Source organism: Chiloscyllium punctatum, chromosome 21 (genome assembly GCF_047496795.1).
Source record: "Chiloscyllium punctatum isolate Juve2018m chromosome 21, sChiPun1.3, whole genome shotgun sequence".
Lineage (NCBI taxonomy): Eukaryota > Metazoa > Chordata > Chondrichthyes > Orectolobiformes > Hemiscylliidae > Chiloscyllium > Chiloscyllium punctatum.
Window position 1 is genome coordinate 2,289,813 of NC_092759.1, and position 22,122 is coordinate 2,311,934.

General features: G+C 48.5%; 1 protein-coding gene across 1 annotated transcript in view; it reads right to left on the reverse strand.

Annotated features, from left to right (window-relative positions):
* The window catches only part of LOC140492357 (uncharacterized), a 34,264-nt gene extending 19,004 nt beyond the window's left edge, over nt 1-15,260 (reverse strand). Inside the window, exons 1-2 of the mRNA XM_072591276.1 lie at nt 15,236-15,260; nt 1,855-1,946 (exon numbers count right to left, since the gene is read on the reverse strand). Of these exons, the coding sequence (XP_072447377.1) occupies nt 1,855-1,927 (73 nt within the window). The 5' untranslated portion in view covers nt 1,928-1,946; nt 15,236-15,260. The remainder of the gene's footprint in view (nt 1-1,854; nt 1,947-15,235) is intronic.
* Between the last annotated feature and the right edge of the window lie 6,862 nt (nt 15,261-22,122).

Below are 22,122 nucleotides of genomic sequence, written 5' to 3' on the forward strand. Positions count from 1 at the left end.
GGTCTCTTTGTTCAGCAACACTCCCTAGGATCTTACCATTAAGTGTATAAGTCCTGCTCTAATTTGCTTTCCCAAAACGCAGCACCTCGCATTTAGCTGAATTAAACTCCATCTACCACTTCTCAGCCCATTAACCCATCTGGTCAAGATCCTGTTGTAATCTGAGGTAACCCTCTTCGCTGTCCACTACACCTCCAATTTTGGTGTCATGTGCAAACTTACTAACTGTACCTCTTATGGTCGCATCCAAATCATTTATATAAAATGACAAAAAGTAGAGGACCCAGCACCGATCCTTGTGGCACTCCACTGGTCACAGGCCTCCAGTCTGAAAAACAACCCTCCACCACCACCACCCTCTGTCTTCTAACTTTGAGCCAGTTCTATATCCAAATGGCTAGTTCTCCCTGTATTCCATGAGATCTAACCTTGCTAATCAGTGTCCCATGGGGAACCTTGTCAAATGTCTTACTGAAGTCCATATAGATCACATCTACTGCTCTGCCCTCATCAATCCTCTTTGTTACTTCTTCAAAAAACTCAATCAATTTTGTGAGACATGATTTCCCACGCACAAAGCCATGTTGACTATCCTTAATCAGTCCTTGCCTTTCCAAACACATTTACATCCTGTCCCTCAGGATTCCCTCCAACAACTTGCCCACCACCGAGGTCAGGCTCACCGGTCTATAGTTCCCTGGCTTGTCTTTACCGCCCTTCTTAAACAGTGGTACCATGTTTCTGATGAAGGGCTTTTGCCCGAAACGTCAATTTTACTGCTCCTCTGATGCCTCCTTAACTGCTGTGCTTTCCCAACACCACTAATCTAGAAAGTAATACCACGTTTGCCAACCTCCAGTCTTCAGGCACCTCACCTGTGACTATTGATGATACAAATATCTTAGCAAGAGGCCCAGCAATCACTTCTCCAGCTTCCCACAGAGTTCTTGGGCACACCTGATCAGGTCCTGGGAATTTATCCACCTTTTCCCATTTCAAGACATCCAGCACTTCCTCCTCTGTAATCTGGACAATTTGCAAGATGTCACCATCTATTCCCCTGCAGTCTATATCTTCCATATCCTTTTCCACAATAAACACTGATGCAAAATACTCATTTAGTATCTCCCCCATTTTCTGCGGCTCCCTATAAAGGCCACCTTGCTGATCTTTGAGGGGACGTATTCTCTCTCTAGCTACCCTTTTGTCCTTGATATATTTGTAAAAGCCCTTTAGATCTTCCTTAATTCTATTTGCCAAAGGTATCTCATGTCCCTTTTTTGCCCTCCTGATTTCCCTCTTAAGTATACTCCTACTTCCTTTATACTCTTCTAAGGAATCACTCGATCTATCCTGTCTATATCTGACATATGCTTCCTTCTTTTTCTTTACCAAACCCTCAATTTCTTTAGTCATCCAGCCTTCCCTATAGTTACCAGCCTTCCCTTTCACCCTGACAGGAATATACTTTCTCTGGATTCTCGTCATCTCATTTTTGAAGGCTTCCCATTTTCCAGCCGTCCCTTAACTTGCGAACACCTGCCTCCAATCAGCTTTCGAAAGTTCTTGCCTAATACCGTCAAAATTGGCCTTTCTCCAAATTAGAACTTCAACTTTTAGATCCTTTTCCATCACTATTTAAAAACGAATAGAATTACGGTCGCTGGCCCCAAAGTGCTCCCCCACTGACACCTCAGTCACCTGCCCTGCCTTATTTGCCAAGAGTAGGTCAAGTTTTGCACCCTCTCTAGTCGGTACATCCACACACTGAGTCAGAAAGTTGTCTTGTACACACTTAAGAAAGTCCTCTCCATCTAAACCTTTAACACTATGGCAGTCCCCTGTCTTTCTTACCCATTTCGAATATATTAGGCATCCAGAGCAGCATTAACAGAAGGTGAAGGCAGGAGCAGGCGATGTGGTTCATGTTGTCTACGTTTCTGAGCCTGAAAACAAGACATTTCCAGACGGGTTATGCTTCAGGCCATTGGACTGTGGTTCAAGGGAAGGCCATTTGCGCCATCACCTTGCTGCTACATGCAGGACACAGATCGGGGTTCACATACCGTAGCTGCCAACCTCCCCACTGCCCATCACACTCGGTTCCTTCACATGCCAAAAAAAAAACCCTCCCGGTAATGGGCGCACAGCAAGATCCCAGGCGTGCAGGGGGCTCTCACAGGGGAGAAATATCTGGGATGGGACGGGATGGAGGAGTTAGGGGGCAGGATCGGGGGGGGGGGGCGGTGGGGAAGGGGGGGGGAGAGGGATCCAGGGGAGAGACGGGTCCGGGGATCATGGGGGAGAGGGGTCTGGGGTGGGGGGGGGGAGGTGGAGGCGTCCAGGTGGAGAGGGGTCCAGGGTCGGGTGGGAGAGGGGTCGGAGGTCCATGGGGGAGAGGGCCTGGGGTCCAGAGGGAGAGGGGTCTGGAGGGGAGAGGGGTCTGGGGTCTGATGGGAGAGGGGTCCGGGATTCGGGGGGAAAACGGGTCTGGGGTCCGGGGGAGGGGGTCAGGAGTCTGGGGTTCAGGGGGAGAAGGGACGGGGTCTGGGGAGAAAGGGTTCAGGGTTGTGGTCTGCAGAGGAGGTAGAGAGGTATGGCCGGGGGAGGGCATGGTCTGTGGAGGGGGAGAGAGAGGTCCGAGGGGGAAGAGGGGTCCAGAGGGAGGGGGGGGTGTGGTTTGGGGGGAAAGAAGGGTCCGGGACCAGGAGAGGGGTCCGGGGTGGGGGCAGCGAGAGGAGTCTGGGGGGGGAGAGTGGTCCGGGGAGGGAGAGGGGTCCAGGAGGGGAGAGGGGTCCAGGGAGGGAGAGGGGTCGGGGGGGAGAGGGGTCCAGGGGAGAGGGGCTCAGGGTCCTGGGGGGAGAGGTGTCCGGGTGGAGAGAGGGGAGAGGAGTCGGGGGTGGAGGAGAGGGGTCTGGGGTCCAGATGGGAGAGGGGTCCGGGATTCAGGGGGGAATAGAGGTCCGGGGTCCAGGGGGGAGAGGGGTCTGGGATCCGGGGGAGAAAGGACGGGGTCTGGGGAGAAAGGGGGTGGGATCTGGGGATGGGGTGCAGATGTCCGGAGGGAAAAGGTTCCGGGGTCTGGTGGGGGGGAGAGGGGTCAGGGGTCAGGGGTCAGAGGTCTGGGAGGGAGAACAGTCAGGGGTCGGGGTCCGGGGTCAGGTGTCCAGGAGGGGAGAGGAAGAACAGGGTCCGGGGAGGGGTGAGAGAGGTCCAGGGGGTGGGGGAGAGGGGAGAAAAGGGCGAGAGGGGTCCGGAGGGAGAGGGGTGGGGTCCAGGGGGGTGGGGAGAGGGGTGGGATCCGGGGGGGAGAGGGGCCAGGGTCCAGGAAGGAGAAGTGTCGGGGAGGTTAGAGGGGTCCTGGGGGGGGGGTGAGGTGACCGGGGGGGCGGGGGGACAGAGGGAAAAAAAGGTCCGGGGCCAGGAGAGGGGTCTGGGGGGGAGAGGGGTTCAAGGTCCATGGGGGAGAGGGGCACAGTGTCCAGAGGGGAGAGGGGTCTGCAGGGGAGAGGGGTCTGGGGTCCGGATGGGAGAGGGGTCTGGGATTCAGGGGGGAAGAGGGATCCGGGGTCCAGGGTGGTGATGGGTCTGGGATCCAGGGGGAGAAGGGACGGGGAGAAAGGGGATGGGGTCCGGGGAGTGGATAGAGATGTCGGGGGGAGAAGGTTACGGGATCCGGGAGGGGAGAGGGGTCAGGGGTCTGGGAAGGAGAACAGTCAGGGGTCAGGGGTCGGAGTCTGGGGTCAGGTGTCCGGGGGGGGGCGGGGAGAGGGAGGACAGGGTCCGGGGAGGGGTCTGGGGGAAAGAGGGGTCCGTGGCCAGGAGAGGGGTCTGGGGTGGGAGCGGGGAGTGGGGTCGAGGGGGGAGAGGGGTCTGGGGGGAGAGGGATCAGGGGTCCGGGGGGTGGGGAGGGATCCAGGGTGGGAGTGGAGTCTGGGGTTTGGGGGGAGTGGTGTGAGAGGCGCTTGCAAAATTGGTTGTTTCTGCAAAAATCACAAGGCTGAATCATGACAGGGTGTATGTTAAGCTAGATATGCTTGCACAAACAGCTACAAGTAGCTGCATCTTGCTTCTGCAGAAGTTGCAAGGCAGAATCAAGAAATATACCAAGAAATAACTACCCGAAAAGGGAGGTGGTCGACTGGTAGAAACAGATGTATTGACATGACGGTTGCAATTGTCACACACATAGGGAGCTAGTATGAACAAGATAACCAAATAATACATAAAATGAATATGAGTGGGGGGGGGGGGGGGAGGCGAGTGGCTTAGAGTAGTTTAGAGTAATAGGAGATGTAAACAGAGGCAATGTGAAGCTAGAGCTTGTGATAGGCTATGCGCAGCTGCAAAAGCAACCAGCAGCATAAAAGGGGACCGAGAGACTCAACTGAACTCTATAAATTGTAATGTAACCTCCTGATCGGGGTGCCTACTTTGTGGTCACCCGGGCTTGCAATAACTTATGAATAAAGACTGCTTCGGAACTTGAATCGGATTGAAATTATTGAACAGTGACATTTGTTTCTTACAGTAGGGTCTGGGGCCCGGGGCTGTGGGGCGGGGGAGGGGGAAAAGGGGTCAGGTTGGGAGAGGTGTCCGGGGTGGGAGAGATGTCTGGGGGGAGTGGGGTCAGGGTGGGAGAGGGGTCTGGGGTGGGGGGTGGGGGTGGAGAAGGGTCCAGGGGTGGTGGGGTCCTGGGGGAGAGGGGTCAGGGTGGGAGAGGGGTTCGGGGGTGGGAGAGAGGTCCAGGGTGCGGGGTGGGAGAGAGGTGTCATCGGGGAGAGGGGTCCGGGGTGGGGGAGGGGTCCGGGGTGAGTGGGGTCAGGGTGGGAGAGGGGTCCGGGGGTGGGAGAAGGGTCCGGGGCGGAGGGGAGAAGGGTCCGGGATCCGGGGAGAGCGCGATCCAGGGGGAGAGGGGTCAGGGTGGGAGATGGGGCCAGGTGTGGGAGTGGGGTCCAGGGTGCGGGTGAGGGAGAGGGGTCGGGGGGGAGAGGGGTCGAGGGGGAGAGGGGTCAGGGTGGGAGAGGGGTCCGGGTGGGAGAGGGTCTGGGTGGGAGAGGAGTTCGGGGGTGGGAGAGGGGTCCAGGGTGCGGGGTGGAGGAGAGGGGAGGGGGGATGGGCTGGGGGAGAGGGGTCTGTGGGTGGGAGAGGGGTCCGGGAGGAGTGGGGTCAGGATGGGAGAGGGATCCGGGGTTGGGAGAGGGGTCTGGTGGTGGGAGAGGGGTCCGGGGTGTGGGGGGGGGGGGGGGGGGAGAGAGGGGTCGGTGGGGGGGAGAGGGATCAGGGTGGGAGACAGGTCCGAGGGAGTGAGGTCAGGGTGGGAGAGGGGTCCGGTGTTGGGAGAGGGGTCTGGGGGGAGAGGGGTCAGGGTGGGAGAGGGGTCCAGGCGGAGTGGGGTCCGGGGGTGGGAGAGGGGTCCGGTGATGGGAGAGGGGTCTGAGGGGAGAGGGGTCAGGGTGGGGGAGGGATCTGGGGTGGGAGAGGGGTCAAGGTGAGAGAGGGGTCCAGGGTGGGAGAGGGGTCTGGGGTGGGAGAAAGGGGTCTGGGGTGGGGGAGAGGGGTCAGGATGGGAGAGGGGTCCATGGGTGGGAGAGGGGTCCAGGGTGGGAGAGGGGTCCAGGGTGGGAGAGGGGTCTGGGGTGGGGGAGAGGGGTCAGGATGGGAGAGGGGTCCATGGGTGGGAGAGGGGTCCAGGGTTGTGTCGGGGGGGGGGAAGAGGTTGGTGGAGCAGGGTTGGGGAAGAGGGGCGGGGTTTGGGGGCAGGGCTATGATTGGACAGGTGGGTGAGGAGTAGACAGAGGGGCGGGGTTTGAGGGGTCTGTGGGGTGGGGTCTCATGCGCGATGTGCTGCTGCCTCGTCTCCTGAACAAGGAGGGGGCTGAGCAAGTGCTCACTGTCTCAATCCCATTGAACTGATGAGGGGGGGGGGGGGGTGCAGTGGGAGGCTTCAGCAATGCTGCTGGTCCCTTACACACAAGTGTGTGTCTGCTCAGAAACAAATTCTGAGACAGTGAGTGGGAGCAAGGCAGGCACAACGAGGAGAAAGGAAACTTCAGAAAACTCCACGCCCCAGAGATTAGATTCCCTACAGTGTGGAAACAGGCCCTTCAGCCCAACAAGTGCACACCAACCCTCCGAAGAGTAACCTACCCAGACCTATTCCCCTACACTTACCCCTGACTAATTAACCTAACACTATGGGCAACTTAGCATGGACAAATCCACCCTAAGCTGCCCATCTTTGGACTGTGGGAGGAAATCGGAGCACCCGGAGGAAACCCACGCAGACACGGGGAGAAATGTGCAAACTCCACACGGACAGAATCAAACCCAGGTCCTTGGTGCTGTGAGGCAGCAGTGCTGACCACTGTGCCAGAGAAGAGTCATTGAATCAATTAACTGAATAATCAATTATCTGAACTAAATACTGCCCACCCATCTCGTTCAGATAATCAAGGTTCCCCTGTAGTTAGTAAGTTTGAAGATGACACCAAAATTGGAAGTGTTGTGGACAGTGAAGAAGGTTACCTCAGATTACACTGGGATCTTGATCAGATGGGCTAACGGGCTGAGGAGTTACAGATGGAGTTTAATTTAGGTGTACAGCACAAGAACAGACCCTTCAATCCAATGTGGTACAACATTTTGGAAAGGTAAGTCTTAGCAGGTCTTAATGGTAAGGTCCTGGGGAGTGTTGCTGAACAAAGAGACCTTGGAGTGCAGGTTCATAGCTCCTTGAAAGTCACAGGTCGATAGGATAGTGAAGAAGGTGTTTGGTATGCTTTCCTTTATTGGTCAGAATATTGAGTACAGGAGTTGGGAGGTCATGTTGCAGCTGTACAGGACATTGGTTTGGCCACTGATGAAATATTGAGTGCAGTTCTGGTCTCCTTCCTATCAGAAGGATGTTGTGAAACATGAAAGGGTTCAGAACAGATTTACAAAAATGTTGCCAGGGTTGGAGTGTTTGAGCTATAGGGAAAGGCTGAATAGTTTGGGGCTGTTTTCCCTGGAACATCGGAGGCTGAGGGCTGACCTTATAGAGGTTTATAAAATCATGAGGGACACGGATAGGATAAACAGACAAGGTCTTTTCCCTGGTGGGGGACTAAATGGCGTAGGTTTAAAGGGGATGTGACTATAGTTTTTAATGGTTGTTGGTCTCCGACCGGTGCCTGTGTCGTCACCTTTGTAATCGTTTCTACGTATTTTATTGATTGCAAAGTTGTTCAAACCTCCACGCGGTTCCCCCTGGAAATGACCTGTAAGAGGAAGCTCCAAACAGAGGAGTGGTTTTAACTTGTCCAGAGGTTATATTAGCATGGTTTTATCACTGCTTTTATCATTGATTTTATCACTGGTTTTACCTTTGGTTTTAACCTATGCTGAGGAGAAAGTGAGGACTGCAGATGCTGGAGATCAGAGCTGAAAATGTGTTGCTGGAAAAGCGCAGCAGGTCAGGTAGCATCCAAGGAGCAGGAGAATCGACGTTTCTGGCATGAGCCGTCATGTCCGAAACGTCAATTCTCCTGCTCTTTGGATGCTGCCTGACCTGCTGCGCTTTTCCAGCAACACATTTTCAGTTTTAACTTATGCTGTATGCCACTGATAGTTTTACTATTTCCTTCTGTTGTAAGAGCATTACTCGGACCAGGTCGGCTAATACGATCAGAGAAAAGATACGAGACGGCTGGTGACCACTCGATCAATGATAGAAACCTAGTTTTGGCAGTGGCGATTATGTCTAACTCCAAAATTTCCCGGTTGGGTGGGAGACCGGGAAAATAACCGCCCCGCACGGTTGTTATTGGCGGCACCGTGTGCTAAGTGTGTTAGCCAAACATGGACTAGACAATCCGTTTTGACACAAACAGAGGAGACCCTAAGAGTTAGTCCGGCAAAGCTGCCCTCTGGCAGGCACAAGGAAGCCAATAAGGAAGTCCAGAGTAATCAGGACCAAATTCGAATGGAAGGACTCTTAGAGAAGGCCCCTCTAGAATCTGGTTCGTTTAACAGCCGGACAATTTTTAATTCGAATTTTAAAGGGTCATTTGATTTTAGTCAGACTGGAGAACTAGAGATCAACAAGGAGAGGAGTGAGAGTAGAATTATTCATCCGGTTATTAATGAGGAAGATAAATTAGAGATAATAATAAAATACCCGTTAGATAATTTTAAGTGTAAATCTTGTAATAATATTTATAATACTACGGGAATGTTTAGGAAACATCTAAAATTATGTAAAAGGATTAAAGTGGTAAGAATAAAATGTAGTAAGTGTGGCTGGGAAAGCAACTATCACGCAGTCGCATGTCACTATTCCAAGTGCAATAGTAATAGTAGTAATAACAATATTAAAGAGAGGGAAGACGAGAAATCATAACAATGTGAAATGTGCCCATTGAAATGTACAACAGCTAGAGGATTGGGACAACACGAGAGGCACGTGCATCCCAATCTGAGAAACGATAAGAGGAAAAAAGAGAATGAAGAGAATAAAGATAACTTAGAAAAAGGAGAGCAAGGTAAAAGAGGTATATGGTCTAATTCTGAAATTAAAATATTACAACAATTAGAATTAGAATTTAGAGGTTGTAAAAATATCAATAAACTTATTGCGGAAAAATTGGAAACTAAAACAGCAAAACAGATTTCCGATAAAAGGAGCTTGTTAAATAGACATAGTAAAAGTCACGAAAAAGTTGCGGGCATAAATCAGGAAGTGGTCCTTTGTAATAATAATAAAAGTGAAAGTGAGAGTAGTGACCTGGGTATAGATACTGTAATAGAGGAGATAGGAGTTGGTGAGTATAGTCATCAAGGTAATAATGATATTAATGGGAGCGTAGGATATAAAGATAGATCACTTACAGAATTAGTCGAGATAATAGAGGATAAAATAAGCAAAAGTAAAGGTATAATGAAGGACTACGATCGTATTATGGATATGATAGTCAGTAAACTAGAGAATAATAATGAGAATAATAAGTCAAAGAAATTGAAATATGAAAATCAAGTAGGTACTAAGCAGAAGGATAGTAGACAAGAAGGTAATAAGAAGGTAAATAACGCTAAGAGAAGATACAGTAGAAAAAAAGGTAAAATCCCAGATATAGTTAAGATAAGTAGAACAGTGCTGATTCCCAAAGTAAGTGATAGAGGACGGATTAAAAGATATTAATAACTGGAGACCAATCATGATAGGTCCAATTATGCTTAGGCTGTTTACAAAAGTTATAGCCAATAGATTAAGTAGAGTTATAAACCTAAATGAGAGGCAAAAAGGTTTATGGCAGGTGTGGCAGGGTGTGAAGAAAATATTAAAATCCTGGAGAATATCATAAATGGAGCTAAGAAGAATAAAATTGATTTAGCAGTGGTATTCATAGACCTAGCAAAAGTCTTTGACACCGTAGGACATAAATTAGTAATAAGTGCTCTTAAAAGAATTCAGCTCCTCCCAACATTTATTAAATTAATTACAAATTTGTATGAAAATAATTTTACTCAAATTGAAGGTTTTAATTGTAAAACTGGTAAGATTAAAATTTTAATATAGTTATGGACCCCCTTATAAGCACTATCGAAGAAAGAAAAAGAGGATTTTATTTTAGGTCAAGATAGAGAGAGCTATCATTGTGCAGCTCTAGCGTTTGCCGATGAGATAGCTCTAATTAGCCAATCCTATGATGGAATGGCATACAATTTAAAACTGGTTGAGAAACTTTGTAATAATATGGGGATGGAGGTCAATATAAGAAAATCAAAAGGGTTTTACTTTCCTTATGAAAACAAAACGTCTATATATAATGATACGGCAAATTGGAAGTTCAACGAGGGTAATATACAATTCATAGATCCAGGAAGTACTGATAAATATTTAGGAGCAAAAATAGACCCATGGATTGATGTAAGCCAATCGGATTGGGAAAACCAACTAGGTAGATGGATTGAAAATCTTAAAAGATCCCTTTTAAAACCTGTTCAGAAATTGGAACTTTTAAAAATTTATTTTATCACTAGATTATATTATTATCTAATTTTATTAGAGGTATCATTAAACTACCTCAATAAACTGGATAACATAACTAAAAATGCAATCAAAGAAATATTACATCTCCCACAATCCATCACGGATGGGCTATTATATACAAAATCCCGGGATGGCGGCTTTGCGGTGAATAGATTGTCAACATTTTGAGGAAATACGAGACGCTATACAAATCCGAGGATGAAATCCTACATGCCTCGTTTTCATTCGCAGGTGGTAGTATAGCCACAAAAATGCATAAGCTCAGCAAATTGAAAATATTAGAAAATATCTGGAATCCAAGTATAAATCGACAATTGGGAGGATCTGATATTATCAAGGAAGAGAATGATGGAATAGAAGAATTTAGCAATAAAAATGATGGTAACTGGAGATCTATGGAACTTCAGAGATGGATGGCCTTGCCCTGTCAAGGGGCTGGTACCCACTATTTTAAGAATGATAATATCTCTAATAACTGGTTGACAAAAATACAACACATGAAGACGTCCAAAATAATAAATTCGATCTTATTACGAATGAACCTATATCCAACATTGGCGTTGCTAGCGTATGGAAGGCCGTTTAATATCAAGAGTTGCCAGAGATGTAATGATAATTCTGAAACAATTACACATATCTCAGGATGGTGTCCCTATGTTAAAAATATGGGGATAAAAAGACATAATAGGATAATGGAAGAATTAACTGAGTTTATTAAGAAAAAAGGATGGATAATATACATGGAACCACGTATTTAAGATAATACCGGGAAATTATGGATACCAGACTTAATTTTTAAAAAGGAAAATCAGATTATCGTGGTCGATGTAACAATTGGAACAGACCTACAAATTAACTCACTCGAACAGGCCTGGGAAGAAAGAAAAACAAGTACAGACATCTGGAAAAGGAAATATTGGAAAAGGAAGAAAAATATCCTTTTATGGTTTTGTGATGGGATCCCGAGGAAAATGGTTCGAGAAGAACAATGAACTAATGAAAGACCTCGGGATCGAAAAATTTAAATTTTTTTGCTCTGAACATCGCAAACCTTGCTTTATCTTTGACTCTCGAGCTTTTAAGGATTTTTATGGACTCTTAAGACTCTCTAGTTGACATAATTTAATAACTTTTTAATTTTGATTGTTTTTAATCAAGGTTTTGGGTTAATTTTAATTAGTATTGATTTTAACTAGTATATTTAAAAGTTTAATGTTTTATTAATAAAAATTAGAGTATTTTAAGTCACATAGTAATTGGTGGTGGGTAATTATGGTGTTAAGAATTAAAGTGCACGCGACATACGACAGATGATGAGTGGTAACATAATCAAACGGTTGAAAAATCCAGCTCATCCCTCGCCTTGTTGATATTCTGGTCCACATTATTTTAACCCGTTCCCTTAAGGTCATCTGGCTGTGGTTAGCTAGATCGGGGTATCCATGCGTTGACGAGTGATGGTAAAACTCAAAAAGGACACAATCCATTTGTATGGTGAGTGCATGAAAACGTGAGAGGGAAAAAATTTAAAGGGGACCTAAGAGGCATCTTTTTCATGCAGAAGGTGGGTGCGTGTATGGAAAGAGCTGCCAGAGGAAGTGGTGGAGGCTGGTACAATTACAACATTTAAGAGGCATCCGGATGGGGACGTGAATAGGAAAGATTTTAGAGGGATATGGGCTGAATGCTGGCAAATGGGACTAGATTAATTTAAGATAACTGTGAACACAGATTGGACTGAAGGGTCTATTTTCATGCTGTACAGTTGTCAACAATTGTCAGTTGTTCCCATTAAACTCTTAGTTACAGACACTTTTTGTTGAATCCAAATTCCACCACCTGCCATAGCAGGAATTGAACCCTGATCTCCAGATCATGAAATATAGCTTTAGATTAATAAATCAAGATGATAATAAGACTGAGCTACTATCACTACAAGGGAGCAGTTGAGGACTCTGGGCCTGTATTCAATGGGGTTTAGAAGGATGGCGGTGGGTGGGATCTGACTGAACGTTGCAGAGTACCAAAATGCCTGGATAGAGTGGATGGAGAGACGTTTCCACCAGTTGGAGAGACTTGGACCTGCAGGCACAGCCTCAGGGAGAAGGGATGGACTGAGATGAGGAGGAATTTTTTTCAGCCAGAGAGTGGAGACTATGTGGAACTCATTGCCGCAAAGGGCTGTGGAGGGCAAGTCATTGAGTGTCTTTAAGACAGAGAGAGAGAGAGGTTCTTGGTTGTTAAGGGAATCGAGGATAACAGGAAGAAGGGGATTGAAAAACATATCGGCCTTGATTGAATGGTGGAGCAGACCCGACCGGCTGAACAGCTTAATTTTGCTCCTTTATCTTCTGGTCTTCCATCCCAAAGTGACACACTGGAGAAATTGGTACCTGTTGCTGGGGAGAGGACAATTGACCAGGCATTTTCGACAGATGGGACAGCAGGGGGCAGTGTCTGAGGAGAGTAGACCCAGAGGAACTGTTCACATTGGAGAGAGGATCGTGAACCAGAGGCCATGAGATTTACAGCGGGGGGAAGGCCGCAAAGCAGAGATTACGGAAGAATAAAACCTATCCCTGAGATGAGGGGGGTTAGCATATGGAATGAAGGGCCTCAAAGTGTGGCTGGTCAGAGAGGATTCCAGTCAGGAAATTCGCCTACGGACACAGTGTTCTGGGAAAGGGGACAACAGAGTGGCGGAGTTGCACTTAGCGTGAGCTAGTATGGACAGGGCAGGCCGAATGACCTCCATCAGAACAAACAACAGCAGGCCCTTCGGCCCACCAAGCTTATGCCAACACCTGACACTTTTATAGAGTCCGACAGCATGGAAACAAACCTTTCGGTGCATCCAGTCCATGTCGACCATAATCACAAACTAAACCAGTCCCACCTGGCTGATCCTGGCACATATCCCTCCAAACCTTTCCTATTCATGTACTTCTCTGAATATCTTTTAAACATTGTAACTGTACCCACATCCACCACTTCCTCAGGTAGATCATTCCAAGTGCAAACCAACCTCTGTGTAAAAAATTTGCACTTTGTGACTTCTAAACCTATCGTTTAAAATGTGCCCCCTAGACTGGAAATCCTAAGGAAAAAAACACCTGCCATTCACCCTATCTACGCCCCTTCACTTTTTTAAACCTCTTTAAGGCTAACTCTCAACCTACTGTACTCCAATGAAATAAGTCCCAGCCTATCCAACCTCTCTTTATAACTCAAACCTTCATACCCGACAACATCCTGGTAAACCTCTTCTGAACCCCTCTCCAGCTTACTAATATCCTTGCTATAATGATGTGAACCAAAACTGGACACAGTACTCTAGAAGAGATCTCACCAACATCCTGTACAACCTCAATGTGACGTCCCAAATCCTATACTCAAATGTCTTAAGACTGAAGACAAACACGCCAAATGCCTTTTTAACCCCTGTCTAAATGGGATGCAAACTTCAAAGAATTCTATACCTGAGCCCCCTAGGTCTCTCTGTTTGGCCCCACTAACTAAGACCCTTGTTTGTAAACTAAAAGACTTTTGCCTCTGTATCCCCCCGTCTGTTCATATATTTGTCAAGATGCCATTTTAATGTTGTATCTGCCTCCACCACCTCCAGGCATTTACCACCCTCTGTGTAAAAAAACCTGCCTCTCACATCTCCTTTAAACTTCCCCTCTTTTACCTTCAACCTAGTGATTGAGCTTTTGACCCTGGTGAAGAGGAGGGGGGGGGGGGGGGTGGAGATGGGGTTGGGAAGGAAAAAAATAACCAGTCTATCCACACCGACACAATTTTGTAAAGCTGTATTTCCTCCCCCCCTCCCCCACCCCCACCCCCACCCCCCCCCCACCCCCCAACCTAAGCCTCTGATTCTACCCTGGTGCAGCTGCTCTTGGAGTATCACATACAGCTCTGGTTGCCGCACTATAGGAAGGTTGTGGAAGCATTGGAAAGGGTGCAATGAGATTTACCAGGATGTTGCCTGATACAGAGGAAAGGCTGAGGGACTCGAGGCTGTTTCCTTTAGATTGAAAAAGGTTGAGAGGTGACTTAATAGAGACGTGCAAGATGATCAGAGGATTAGTTAGGGTGGACAGTGAGAGTCTTTTTCCTCAGTTGGTGATGGCTAGCACGAGGGGACATAGCTTTAAATCGAGGGGCGATAAAAATATATAGGACAGATGTCAGGAGGCACTCAGAGAGTAGTGAGGGTGTGGAACGCCCTGTCTGCAACAGTAGTAGACTCGCCAACTTAAATACACATGTGGATAATAATGGAGAAGTGTAGGTTAGATGGGATTCAGATTGGTTTCACAGGGGGGGTGTAACATTGAGGGCCGAAGGGTCTGTACAGCCCTTAGAAGATTGTGAAAGCACAGCAGGCCCGAAATCTCAGTTCCGCTCTGAACCTGGGTCTTTCATTTGAAGAGAGTCAAGCTGTCTGGGGACTGAGTGGGGGATGGGGGATGGGGGGGGAGCAAATGGTGGAGGGAGACAGCATCCTCCCAGTTACAATTAATTGTCCACCGCAAGGCTGTTTCTCTGTCAGTTAGATGGGCTTCAGATTGGTTTCACAGGTCAGTGCAACATTGAGGGCTGAAGGACCTGTAATGTTCTGTGTTCTAAGATTGTTAAAGCACAGCAGGCCCGAGAGCTCTGCTCTGAACCGGGGACTTTCATTTGAAGAGATTAAAGCCGTCTGGGGAAGGGGAAGGGGAGGGAGACTGTAGTTACAAATGATCCTCTGCCTTAAGAGTATTTCTCTGACAGTAACTTGAGCCTCTGAGGTCGAAGGGATCCCCACCGTGATAACTACTGAACAAGAGATAGAGATAGCTACGCCTCCAAACAACCAAACTGCCACACCGGCAGGCATTCAATCTTTGCCATCCCTGTGCCTGTGTGTGTGTGTGTGTGTGTGTGTGTTAAGTAACTTCACTCACGCAGACACACACTCACAGACACTTCCTCCTGCGCCCACCCACACAACAGGCTCCCCATCCACCCTCCACTCATTGCCACAGCACTTTTGTCGGTTCTTGGCGATCGAAGTTTATTTGCGCTCTCTGACAATCCCAGCAGAGATGTCTTTACTCAGTGGGGTCCGGTGCAGTCTCTGATGGTCACTGGTTCAGAGGGAAGCAGTTCAGCGGCACAGAGAACACTCAGCGGGATTCACCAGGACGCACTTACCACGAGGGCTTATGCAGAGAGAAAGGCCTTCAAGCATCCTGACACAGGATGTGAGTCATCTCTTTCATCATGCGCACTGTCATAGAGACATACAGCACAGAAACAGATCCTCCCGTTTAACACATCCATACAGAAACAGTTATCCTAACCTAATCTAGTCCCATTTGCCAGCACCCGGCCCATATCTGTCCAGACCCTTCCAATTCATGTACCCATCAGATGCCTTTTAAATGCTGTAATTGTATCAGCCCCCATCACTTCCTCTGGCAGCTATTCCATACACACACCACTTTCTGCATGAAAACGTTGCCCCTTAGGCCCCTTTTCTATCTTTCCCCTCTCACCCTAAACCCTCTAGTTCTGGACTCTCCCACTCCAAGGAAAAGACTTTGTCTATTTATCCTATCCATGCCCCTCGTAATTTTATAAACCTCTATCAGGTCACCCCCTCAACGCTCCAGGGAAAACAGTTCCAGCCTATTCAACCTCTCCCGATAGCTCAAATCCTCCAACAGCCTTGTAAATCTTTTCTGAATCCTTTCAAGTTTCACATCATCTTTGCGATAGGAAGGAGCCCAGAATTGTACGCAATATTCCAACAGTGGCCTAACCAATGTCCTGTACAGCCACAACATGACCTCCCAACTCCTATACTCAATGCTCTGACCAATAACGGAAAGCATACCAAACGCCTTCTTCACTATCCTATCTACCTGTGACTCCACTTTTAAGGAGTTATGAACCTGCACTCCAAGGTCTCTTTGTTCAGCAACACTCCCTAGGACGTTACCATTAAGAGTATAAGTCCTGCTAAGATTTGCTTTCCCAAAATGCAGGTCCTCACGTTTATCTGAATTAAACTCCATCTGCTACTCCCCAGCCCATTGGCCCATCTGGTCAAGATCCCGTTGTAATCTGAGTTAACCTTCTTCGCTCTCCACTACACCTCCAATTTTGGTGTCATCTGCAAACATACCAACTATATCTCCTATGTTCACATCCAAATCATTTATGTAAATGACAGAAGGTAGTGGACCCAGCACCGATCCTAGTGGCATTCCACTGGTCACAGGCCTCCAGTCTGAAAAGCAACCCTCCACCACCCTCTCTGTCTTCGACCTTTGAGCCAGTTCTGTATCCAAATGGCTAGTTCTCCCTGTATCCCATGAGATCGAACCTTGCTACCCAGTCTCCCATGGAGAACCCTGTTGAATGCCTTACTGAAGTCCACATAGATCATGTCTACCGCTCTGCCCTCATCAATCCTCTATGTTACTTCGTCAAAAAACTCAATCAAGTTCATGAGACATGATTTCCCATACACAGATTTTTAAAAAGTCTGGAATCAAGAGTCTAATGACGACCATGAATTCATTGTCTATTGTAAAAACCGATTCTGGTTGACTGATGTCCTTCAGGGAAGGAAACTGCTATCCTTACCTGGTCTGGCCTACATGTGACTCCAGTCCCACAGCAATGTGGTTGACTCAACTGCCCTTTGGGCAGTTAGGGGTGGGCAATAAATGCTGGGCCCAGACAGTGATAACCTTCATCCTGTTGACCCTCAACTGCCCTCTGGGTAATTAATGCTGGGGGCTGAAAATGTGTTGCTGGAAAAGCGCAGCAGGTCAGGCAGCATCCAAGGAGCAGGAGAGTCGACGTTTCGGGCATGAGCCCTCCTTCAGGAATGAATCATGCCCGAAACGTCGACTCTCCTGCTCCTTGGATGCTGCCTGACCTGCTGCGCTTTTCCAGCAACACATTTTCAGCTCTGATCTCCAGCATCTGCAGTCCTCACTTTCTCCTAATTAATGGTGGGCCCAAGCAGACACAGGGAGAATGTACAAACTCCACACAGACAGTCACCCGAGGCTAGAATCGGACCTGAGACTCTGGTGCTGTGAGGCAGCAGTGCTAACTATTGAGCCACTGAGGAGAGTGGAGTGGATAGGTGAGAAGGAAGATGGACAGGTAGGACAGTTTATGAGAGCGGTGCCGAGTTGGAGGGCTGTGTCTGGGATGAGTTGGTGAGGGGGGGGGTGGGGGAGGGTAGGTATGGAAACTGGTGAAGTTGATGTTGATGCCGTGTGGTTGGAGGGTCCCAAGGTGGAAGATAAGGTGTTCTTTCTCCAGGCGTCGGGTGGTTTGGATTTGGCGGTGGAGGAGGCCCAGGACCTGCATGGCCTTGCAGGAGTGGGAGGGGGAGTTGAAGCGGTTGACCTCAGGGCAGTGGGGTTGTTTGGTGCATGTGTCCTGGAGATGTTCTCTGGCGCCAACTTGCAGAAAGTTTCAGGGAACATCTCTGGGACACCAAACGACCGCACTGCCCCGTTGGCTGACCACTTCAACTCCCCCTCCCACTCCGGCACGGACATGCAGGACCTGGACCTCCTCTACCACCAAACACTGGCCAGCAGACACCTGGAGGAAGAACGCCTCATCCTGTGCCTTGGGATCCACCAACCTCACGGTATCAACGTCGATTTCATCAGTTTCCTCATCTGCCCTCCCCCCACCTCATCCCCGATCCAACCCTCCAACTCGGCACCGCCTTCTTGAACTGTCCCACCTATCTATCTTCCTTCCCACCTATCCACTCCACCCTCCGTTCCAATCTATCACTATCACCTCCCACCCACATCTACCTATCACCTTCCCAGCTACCTTCCTCCAAACCCACCCCCACCCGCCTACTTATTTCTGAGCCCCCTTTCCCCCACCCCACCCTACACACGTTCCTGATGAAGAGTTTATGCTCAATACATTGACTCTCCTGCTCCTCAGATGCTGCCTGACCTGCTGTGCTTTTCCTGTAATACATTCTCGACTCTGATCTCCAGCATCTGCAAGTCCTCACTTCCTCCTGTGTCTGTGTGTGTGTGTGTCTGTGGGTGTGTGTGTCTGTTTGTGTGTGTTTTTGTATGTGTGTTTGCATATGTGTGTGTGTATGTGTGTGTGAGATTGTGTTTTTGTATGTGTTTGCATATGTGTGTGTGTGTGTTTGTACGTGTCTGTGAGTGTGTGTGTGAGCATGTGTGTTTGTGCGTGTGTGTGTGTTGAGTGTGTGACCATGTCTGCATATGTGTTTGTATAAATGTGTGTGTACTTGTGAGTGTTCATGTGAAAGTGTTTGTGTGTGTGTGTGTGTTGAGTGTGTGACTGCGTCTGCATATGTGTTTATATATATGTGTGTATGTGCTTGTGAGTGTCCATGTGGAAGTGTTTGTATATGCGTGCGTGTGTGTGTGTGCGTGTATGTGCTTCCGCGTGTCCATGTGAACGTGTGTGTGGTATAGTCACAGACACCTACAGCACAGAAAGAAACACCTTTCAGCCCATTGAGTCTGCACCAGCCATCTGCCCTTGGCCCACAGCCTTGAGTGCTTTAGTTTTGTAACTGCTTATCTGAATCTGAAACTCCAGCTGCTGGGACCCAAAGCAGACAAGCAGGAGGCTGGAAGAACACAGCAAGCCAGGCAGCATCAGGGAGGTGGAGAAGTCAATGTTTCTTTACCCGATACATTGAGCTCTCCACCTCCTGATGCTTGCTGTGTTTTTCCAGCCTCCTGCTTGTCCATCTGAATCTGTTTGATCCATTCACAGGATGAAGGTGTCGCTGTCTGGGCCCAGCATTTATTGCCCACTCCTAACTGCCCAGAGGGCAGTTGAGTCAACCACATTGCTGTGGGACTGGAGTCACATGTAGGCCAGACCAGGTAAGGATAGCAGTTTCCTTCCCTGAAGGACATCAGTCAACCAGAATCGGTTTTTACAATAGACAATGAATTCATGGTCGTCATTAGACTCTTGATTCCAGACTTTTTAAAAATCTGTGTATGGGAAATCGTGTCTCATGAACTTGATTGAGTTTTTTTACCAAGTAGCAAAGAGGATTGATGAGGGAAGAGCAGTAGACATGATCTATGTGGACTTCAGTAAGGCATTCAACAGGGTTCCCCATGGGACACTGGGTAGCAAGGTTCGATCTCATGGGATACAGGGAGACCTAGCCATTTGGATACAGAACTGGCTCAAAGGTCGAAGACAGAGGGTGGTGGTGGAGGGTTGTTTTTCAGACTGGAGGCCTGTGACCAGTGGAATGCCACAAGGATCGGTGCTGGGTCCACTACCTTCTGTCATTTACATAAATGATTTGGATGTGAACATAGGAGATATAGTTAGTAAGTTAGTAACTGGGGTGCTCTGGTTTCCTCCCACAGTCCATAGATGTGCAGGTCAGGTGAAGGGCTTTTGCCCGAAACGTCGATTTCGCTGCTCGTTGGATGCTGCCTGAACTGCTGTGCTCTTCCAGCACCACTAATCCAGTATTTGGTTTTCAGCATCTGCAGTCATTGTTTTTACCTTGTTGATTTTAACCCTACTGCGAATCCTCTTGCAAGGATGCCTGCCTTGAAGAAGTTTTCCTCCTCTCTCTACAAGAATCTCAGGGAATCCCTCTCCCACTGCAACTCCCAGGTCATTTCCTCTGCTCTGAAGCTCTTCAACCATGTTGTGAAACAAACTCGGTACCACAGCCACATTTGCTTCAAACTTCCAGCTCAGCACTGTCTCCTTGACTTTTCCGGACTTGTCCTACCTGCCTATCTTCTTTTCCACCTATCCACTCCACCCTCTCCTCCTTGACCTATCAACTTCATCCCCTCCCCCACTCACCCATTGTACTCTATGCTACTCTCTCCCCATCCCTACCCTTCTCTAGCTTATCTCTCCACGCTTCAGGCTCACTGCCTTTATTCCTGATGAAGGGCTTTTGCCCGAAACGTCGATTTTGCTGCTCGTTGGATGCTGCCTGAACTGCTGTGCTCTTCCAGCACCACTAATCCAGTATTTGGTTTTCAGCATCTGCAGTCATTGTTTTTACCAGGTCAGGTGAATTGGCCATGCTAAATTGTCCCGTAGTGTTAAGTGCATTAGTCAGAGGGAAATGGGACTGGGTGGGTTACCCTTTGGTGGGTCGGTGTGGACCCACCGAAAGGCTTGTATCCACACTGTAGGGAATCTAATCTAACCTACCACCATCATCCCCCACCTCCATCTACCTATGGCATTCCCAGCTACCTTCCCCCAATCCCAGCTTCCTCCGATTTGTCTCTCAGCCCCCTTAGCCGCACCACATTACTGAGGAAGAGCTTACGCCCGAAATATCTACTCTCCTGCTCCTCGGATGCTGTGCCTTTCCAGCGCCACACTTTTCAACGTGCACACATCGTTAGTAGGAGATTCTTGACGGGAAACGATTTGCATTTTTAAATCGCAGTACTGAAAATGAGCCATTTTTAAATCCATTTCTGAGCAGGGCTGTGACCACAACACAGCCACTGAGAGAGGGAGCAGGAAATACAGTCAGGGTGAAACACATACTGAGCACAATAAAGAGAGAGAGAGAGAAATAAACAGTAACTGGGAGTGAGAAACAGAGACTGGGCATAGAGAGGGCGCAACTGATTAAAAAGGTGAAGTAAGTAATGGAGATAGGCAGATTTGAAAATAACAGAGGCGGGGGCGTAAGACATAGATGGACAGATACACAGAAAGACAGTTATAAGGGGGAATTCAAGTCACAGAGAGAGAGACATGAACAGAGAGACAGCAAGACAGAGAGCGTGCAATACAAGAGAGAATTCCCATCACAGAGAGGAGAGTGAGAGTGATGGAGACAGTTTGAGACACAGAAAGAGGGAGAGAGACAGGAGACAGTTTGAGATACAGAGAGAGGGAGAGACAGATACAGGACAGAGAATGGAGGGATACAGCATGGAGTTCACACCTGAGAGAGAGAGAAAGACGGACAAGATGGGAGCCTGACCGGAGAAAGTTTGAGACAGAAGGAGGGAGTAGGATAGTGGAAGGGAGAGATAATGCAGAACTTTGAGACACAGGGAGAGAGAGAGAGAGAGAGAGAGAAATGAGACAGAGAGAGGGAGGGAATGAGAGAGCAGGCGATAAGCTGTGAGAGAGGGCTACAGAGGGGCAAGGTGTGGGGTGAGAGAAGAAGAGGGAGGGAGCGAAAATGAGAGAGAGGGATGGAGTGAGAGAGACAGACAGAGGGGGAGAAAGGGTTATTGAGGGAGGGAGAGAGAAAGAAGGAGGGAGCAGGAGTGAAAGAGGGAGAGAGATGGAGGGAGAGAAAGCGAGAGTGAGAGGGAAGGAGGGAGTGAGAGTGACAGAGACAAAGGGAGGGGGAGAGAATGAGAGAGAGTGAGAGAGAGAGAGCGAGCGAGAGAGAGAGTGAGAGATAGAGAGTGGACGACAGCGAGAGAAAGAGAGCCAAGCCCTGGTAGCATCATAGTTGAGGGGGTGAAAAAGCTGATCAACTCTGTCACAGTCTGGGAAATGGAGCAGTATATGTTTTCTCCCTGCTTAGTTTTGCTGTTTATTGACTCACTGTTCAGAGTCTGGAGAGTGACTGAATAAGGCTGAGAGAGAGAGAGAGACGTTCTAGCCAATAACCTGTGACATGCTGGGCCTTGATCTTTGAGAGCAGGATTATACCATGTCTGGGTCACCCACAGAGTCAGGCAGCCTGCTGTGAGGGGCTGCTGGTAGCTAATGCATGAGACCAAACCATCGAAGGACTGGCCTTCCCCTGGGGAGCTGGTGCTGGGCAGTGTCACAGGCCAGGCTGTTGGGCTGTAGAGATATTAACCACAGCACTGCTGCTGTAATGCAGCTCCCAGTCAGGCAGCTCTCAAAGCTGCTGAGCTGAGACAAGGTGATGTCTGTCTGTCAGTCCTCAGCTAACCCTTCACCACAGTACCTGAGACGCACCATCTGCTACACACACACACATATACACAGAGAGAGAGCAAGGACGGCATAGGCTGGAGATTTGGAGTCGAAAAGTGTGCCGCTGGCAAAGCATAGCA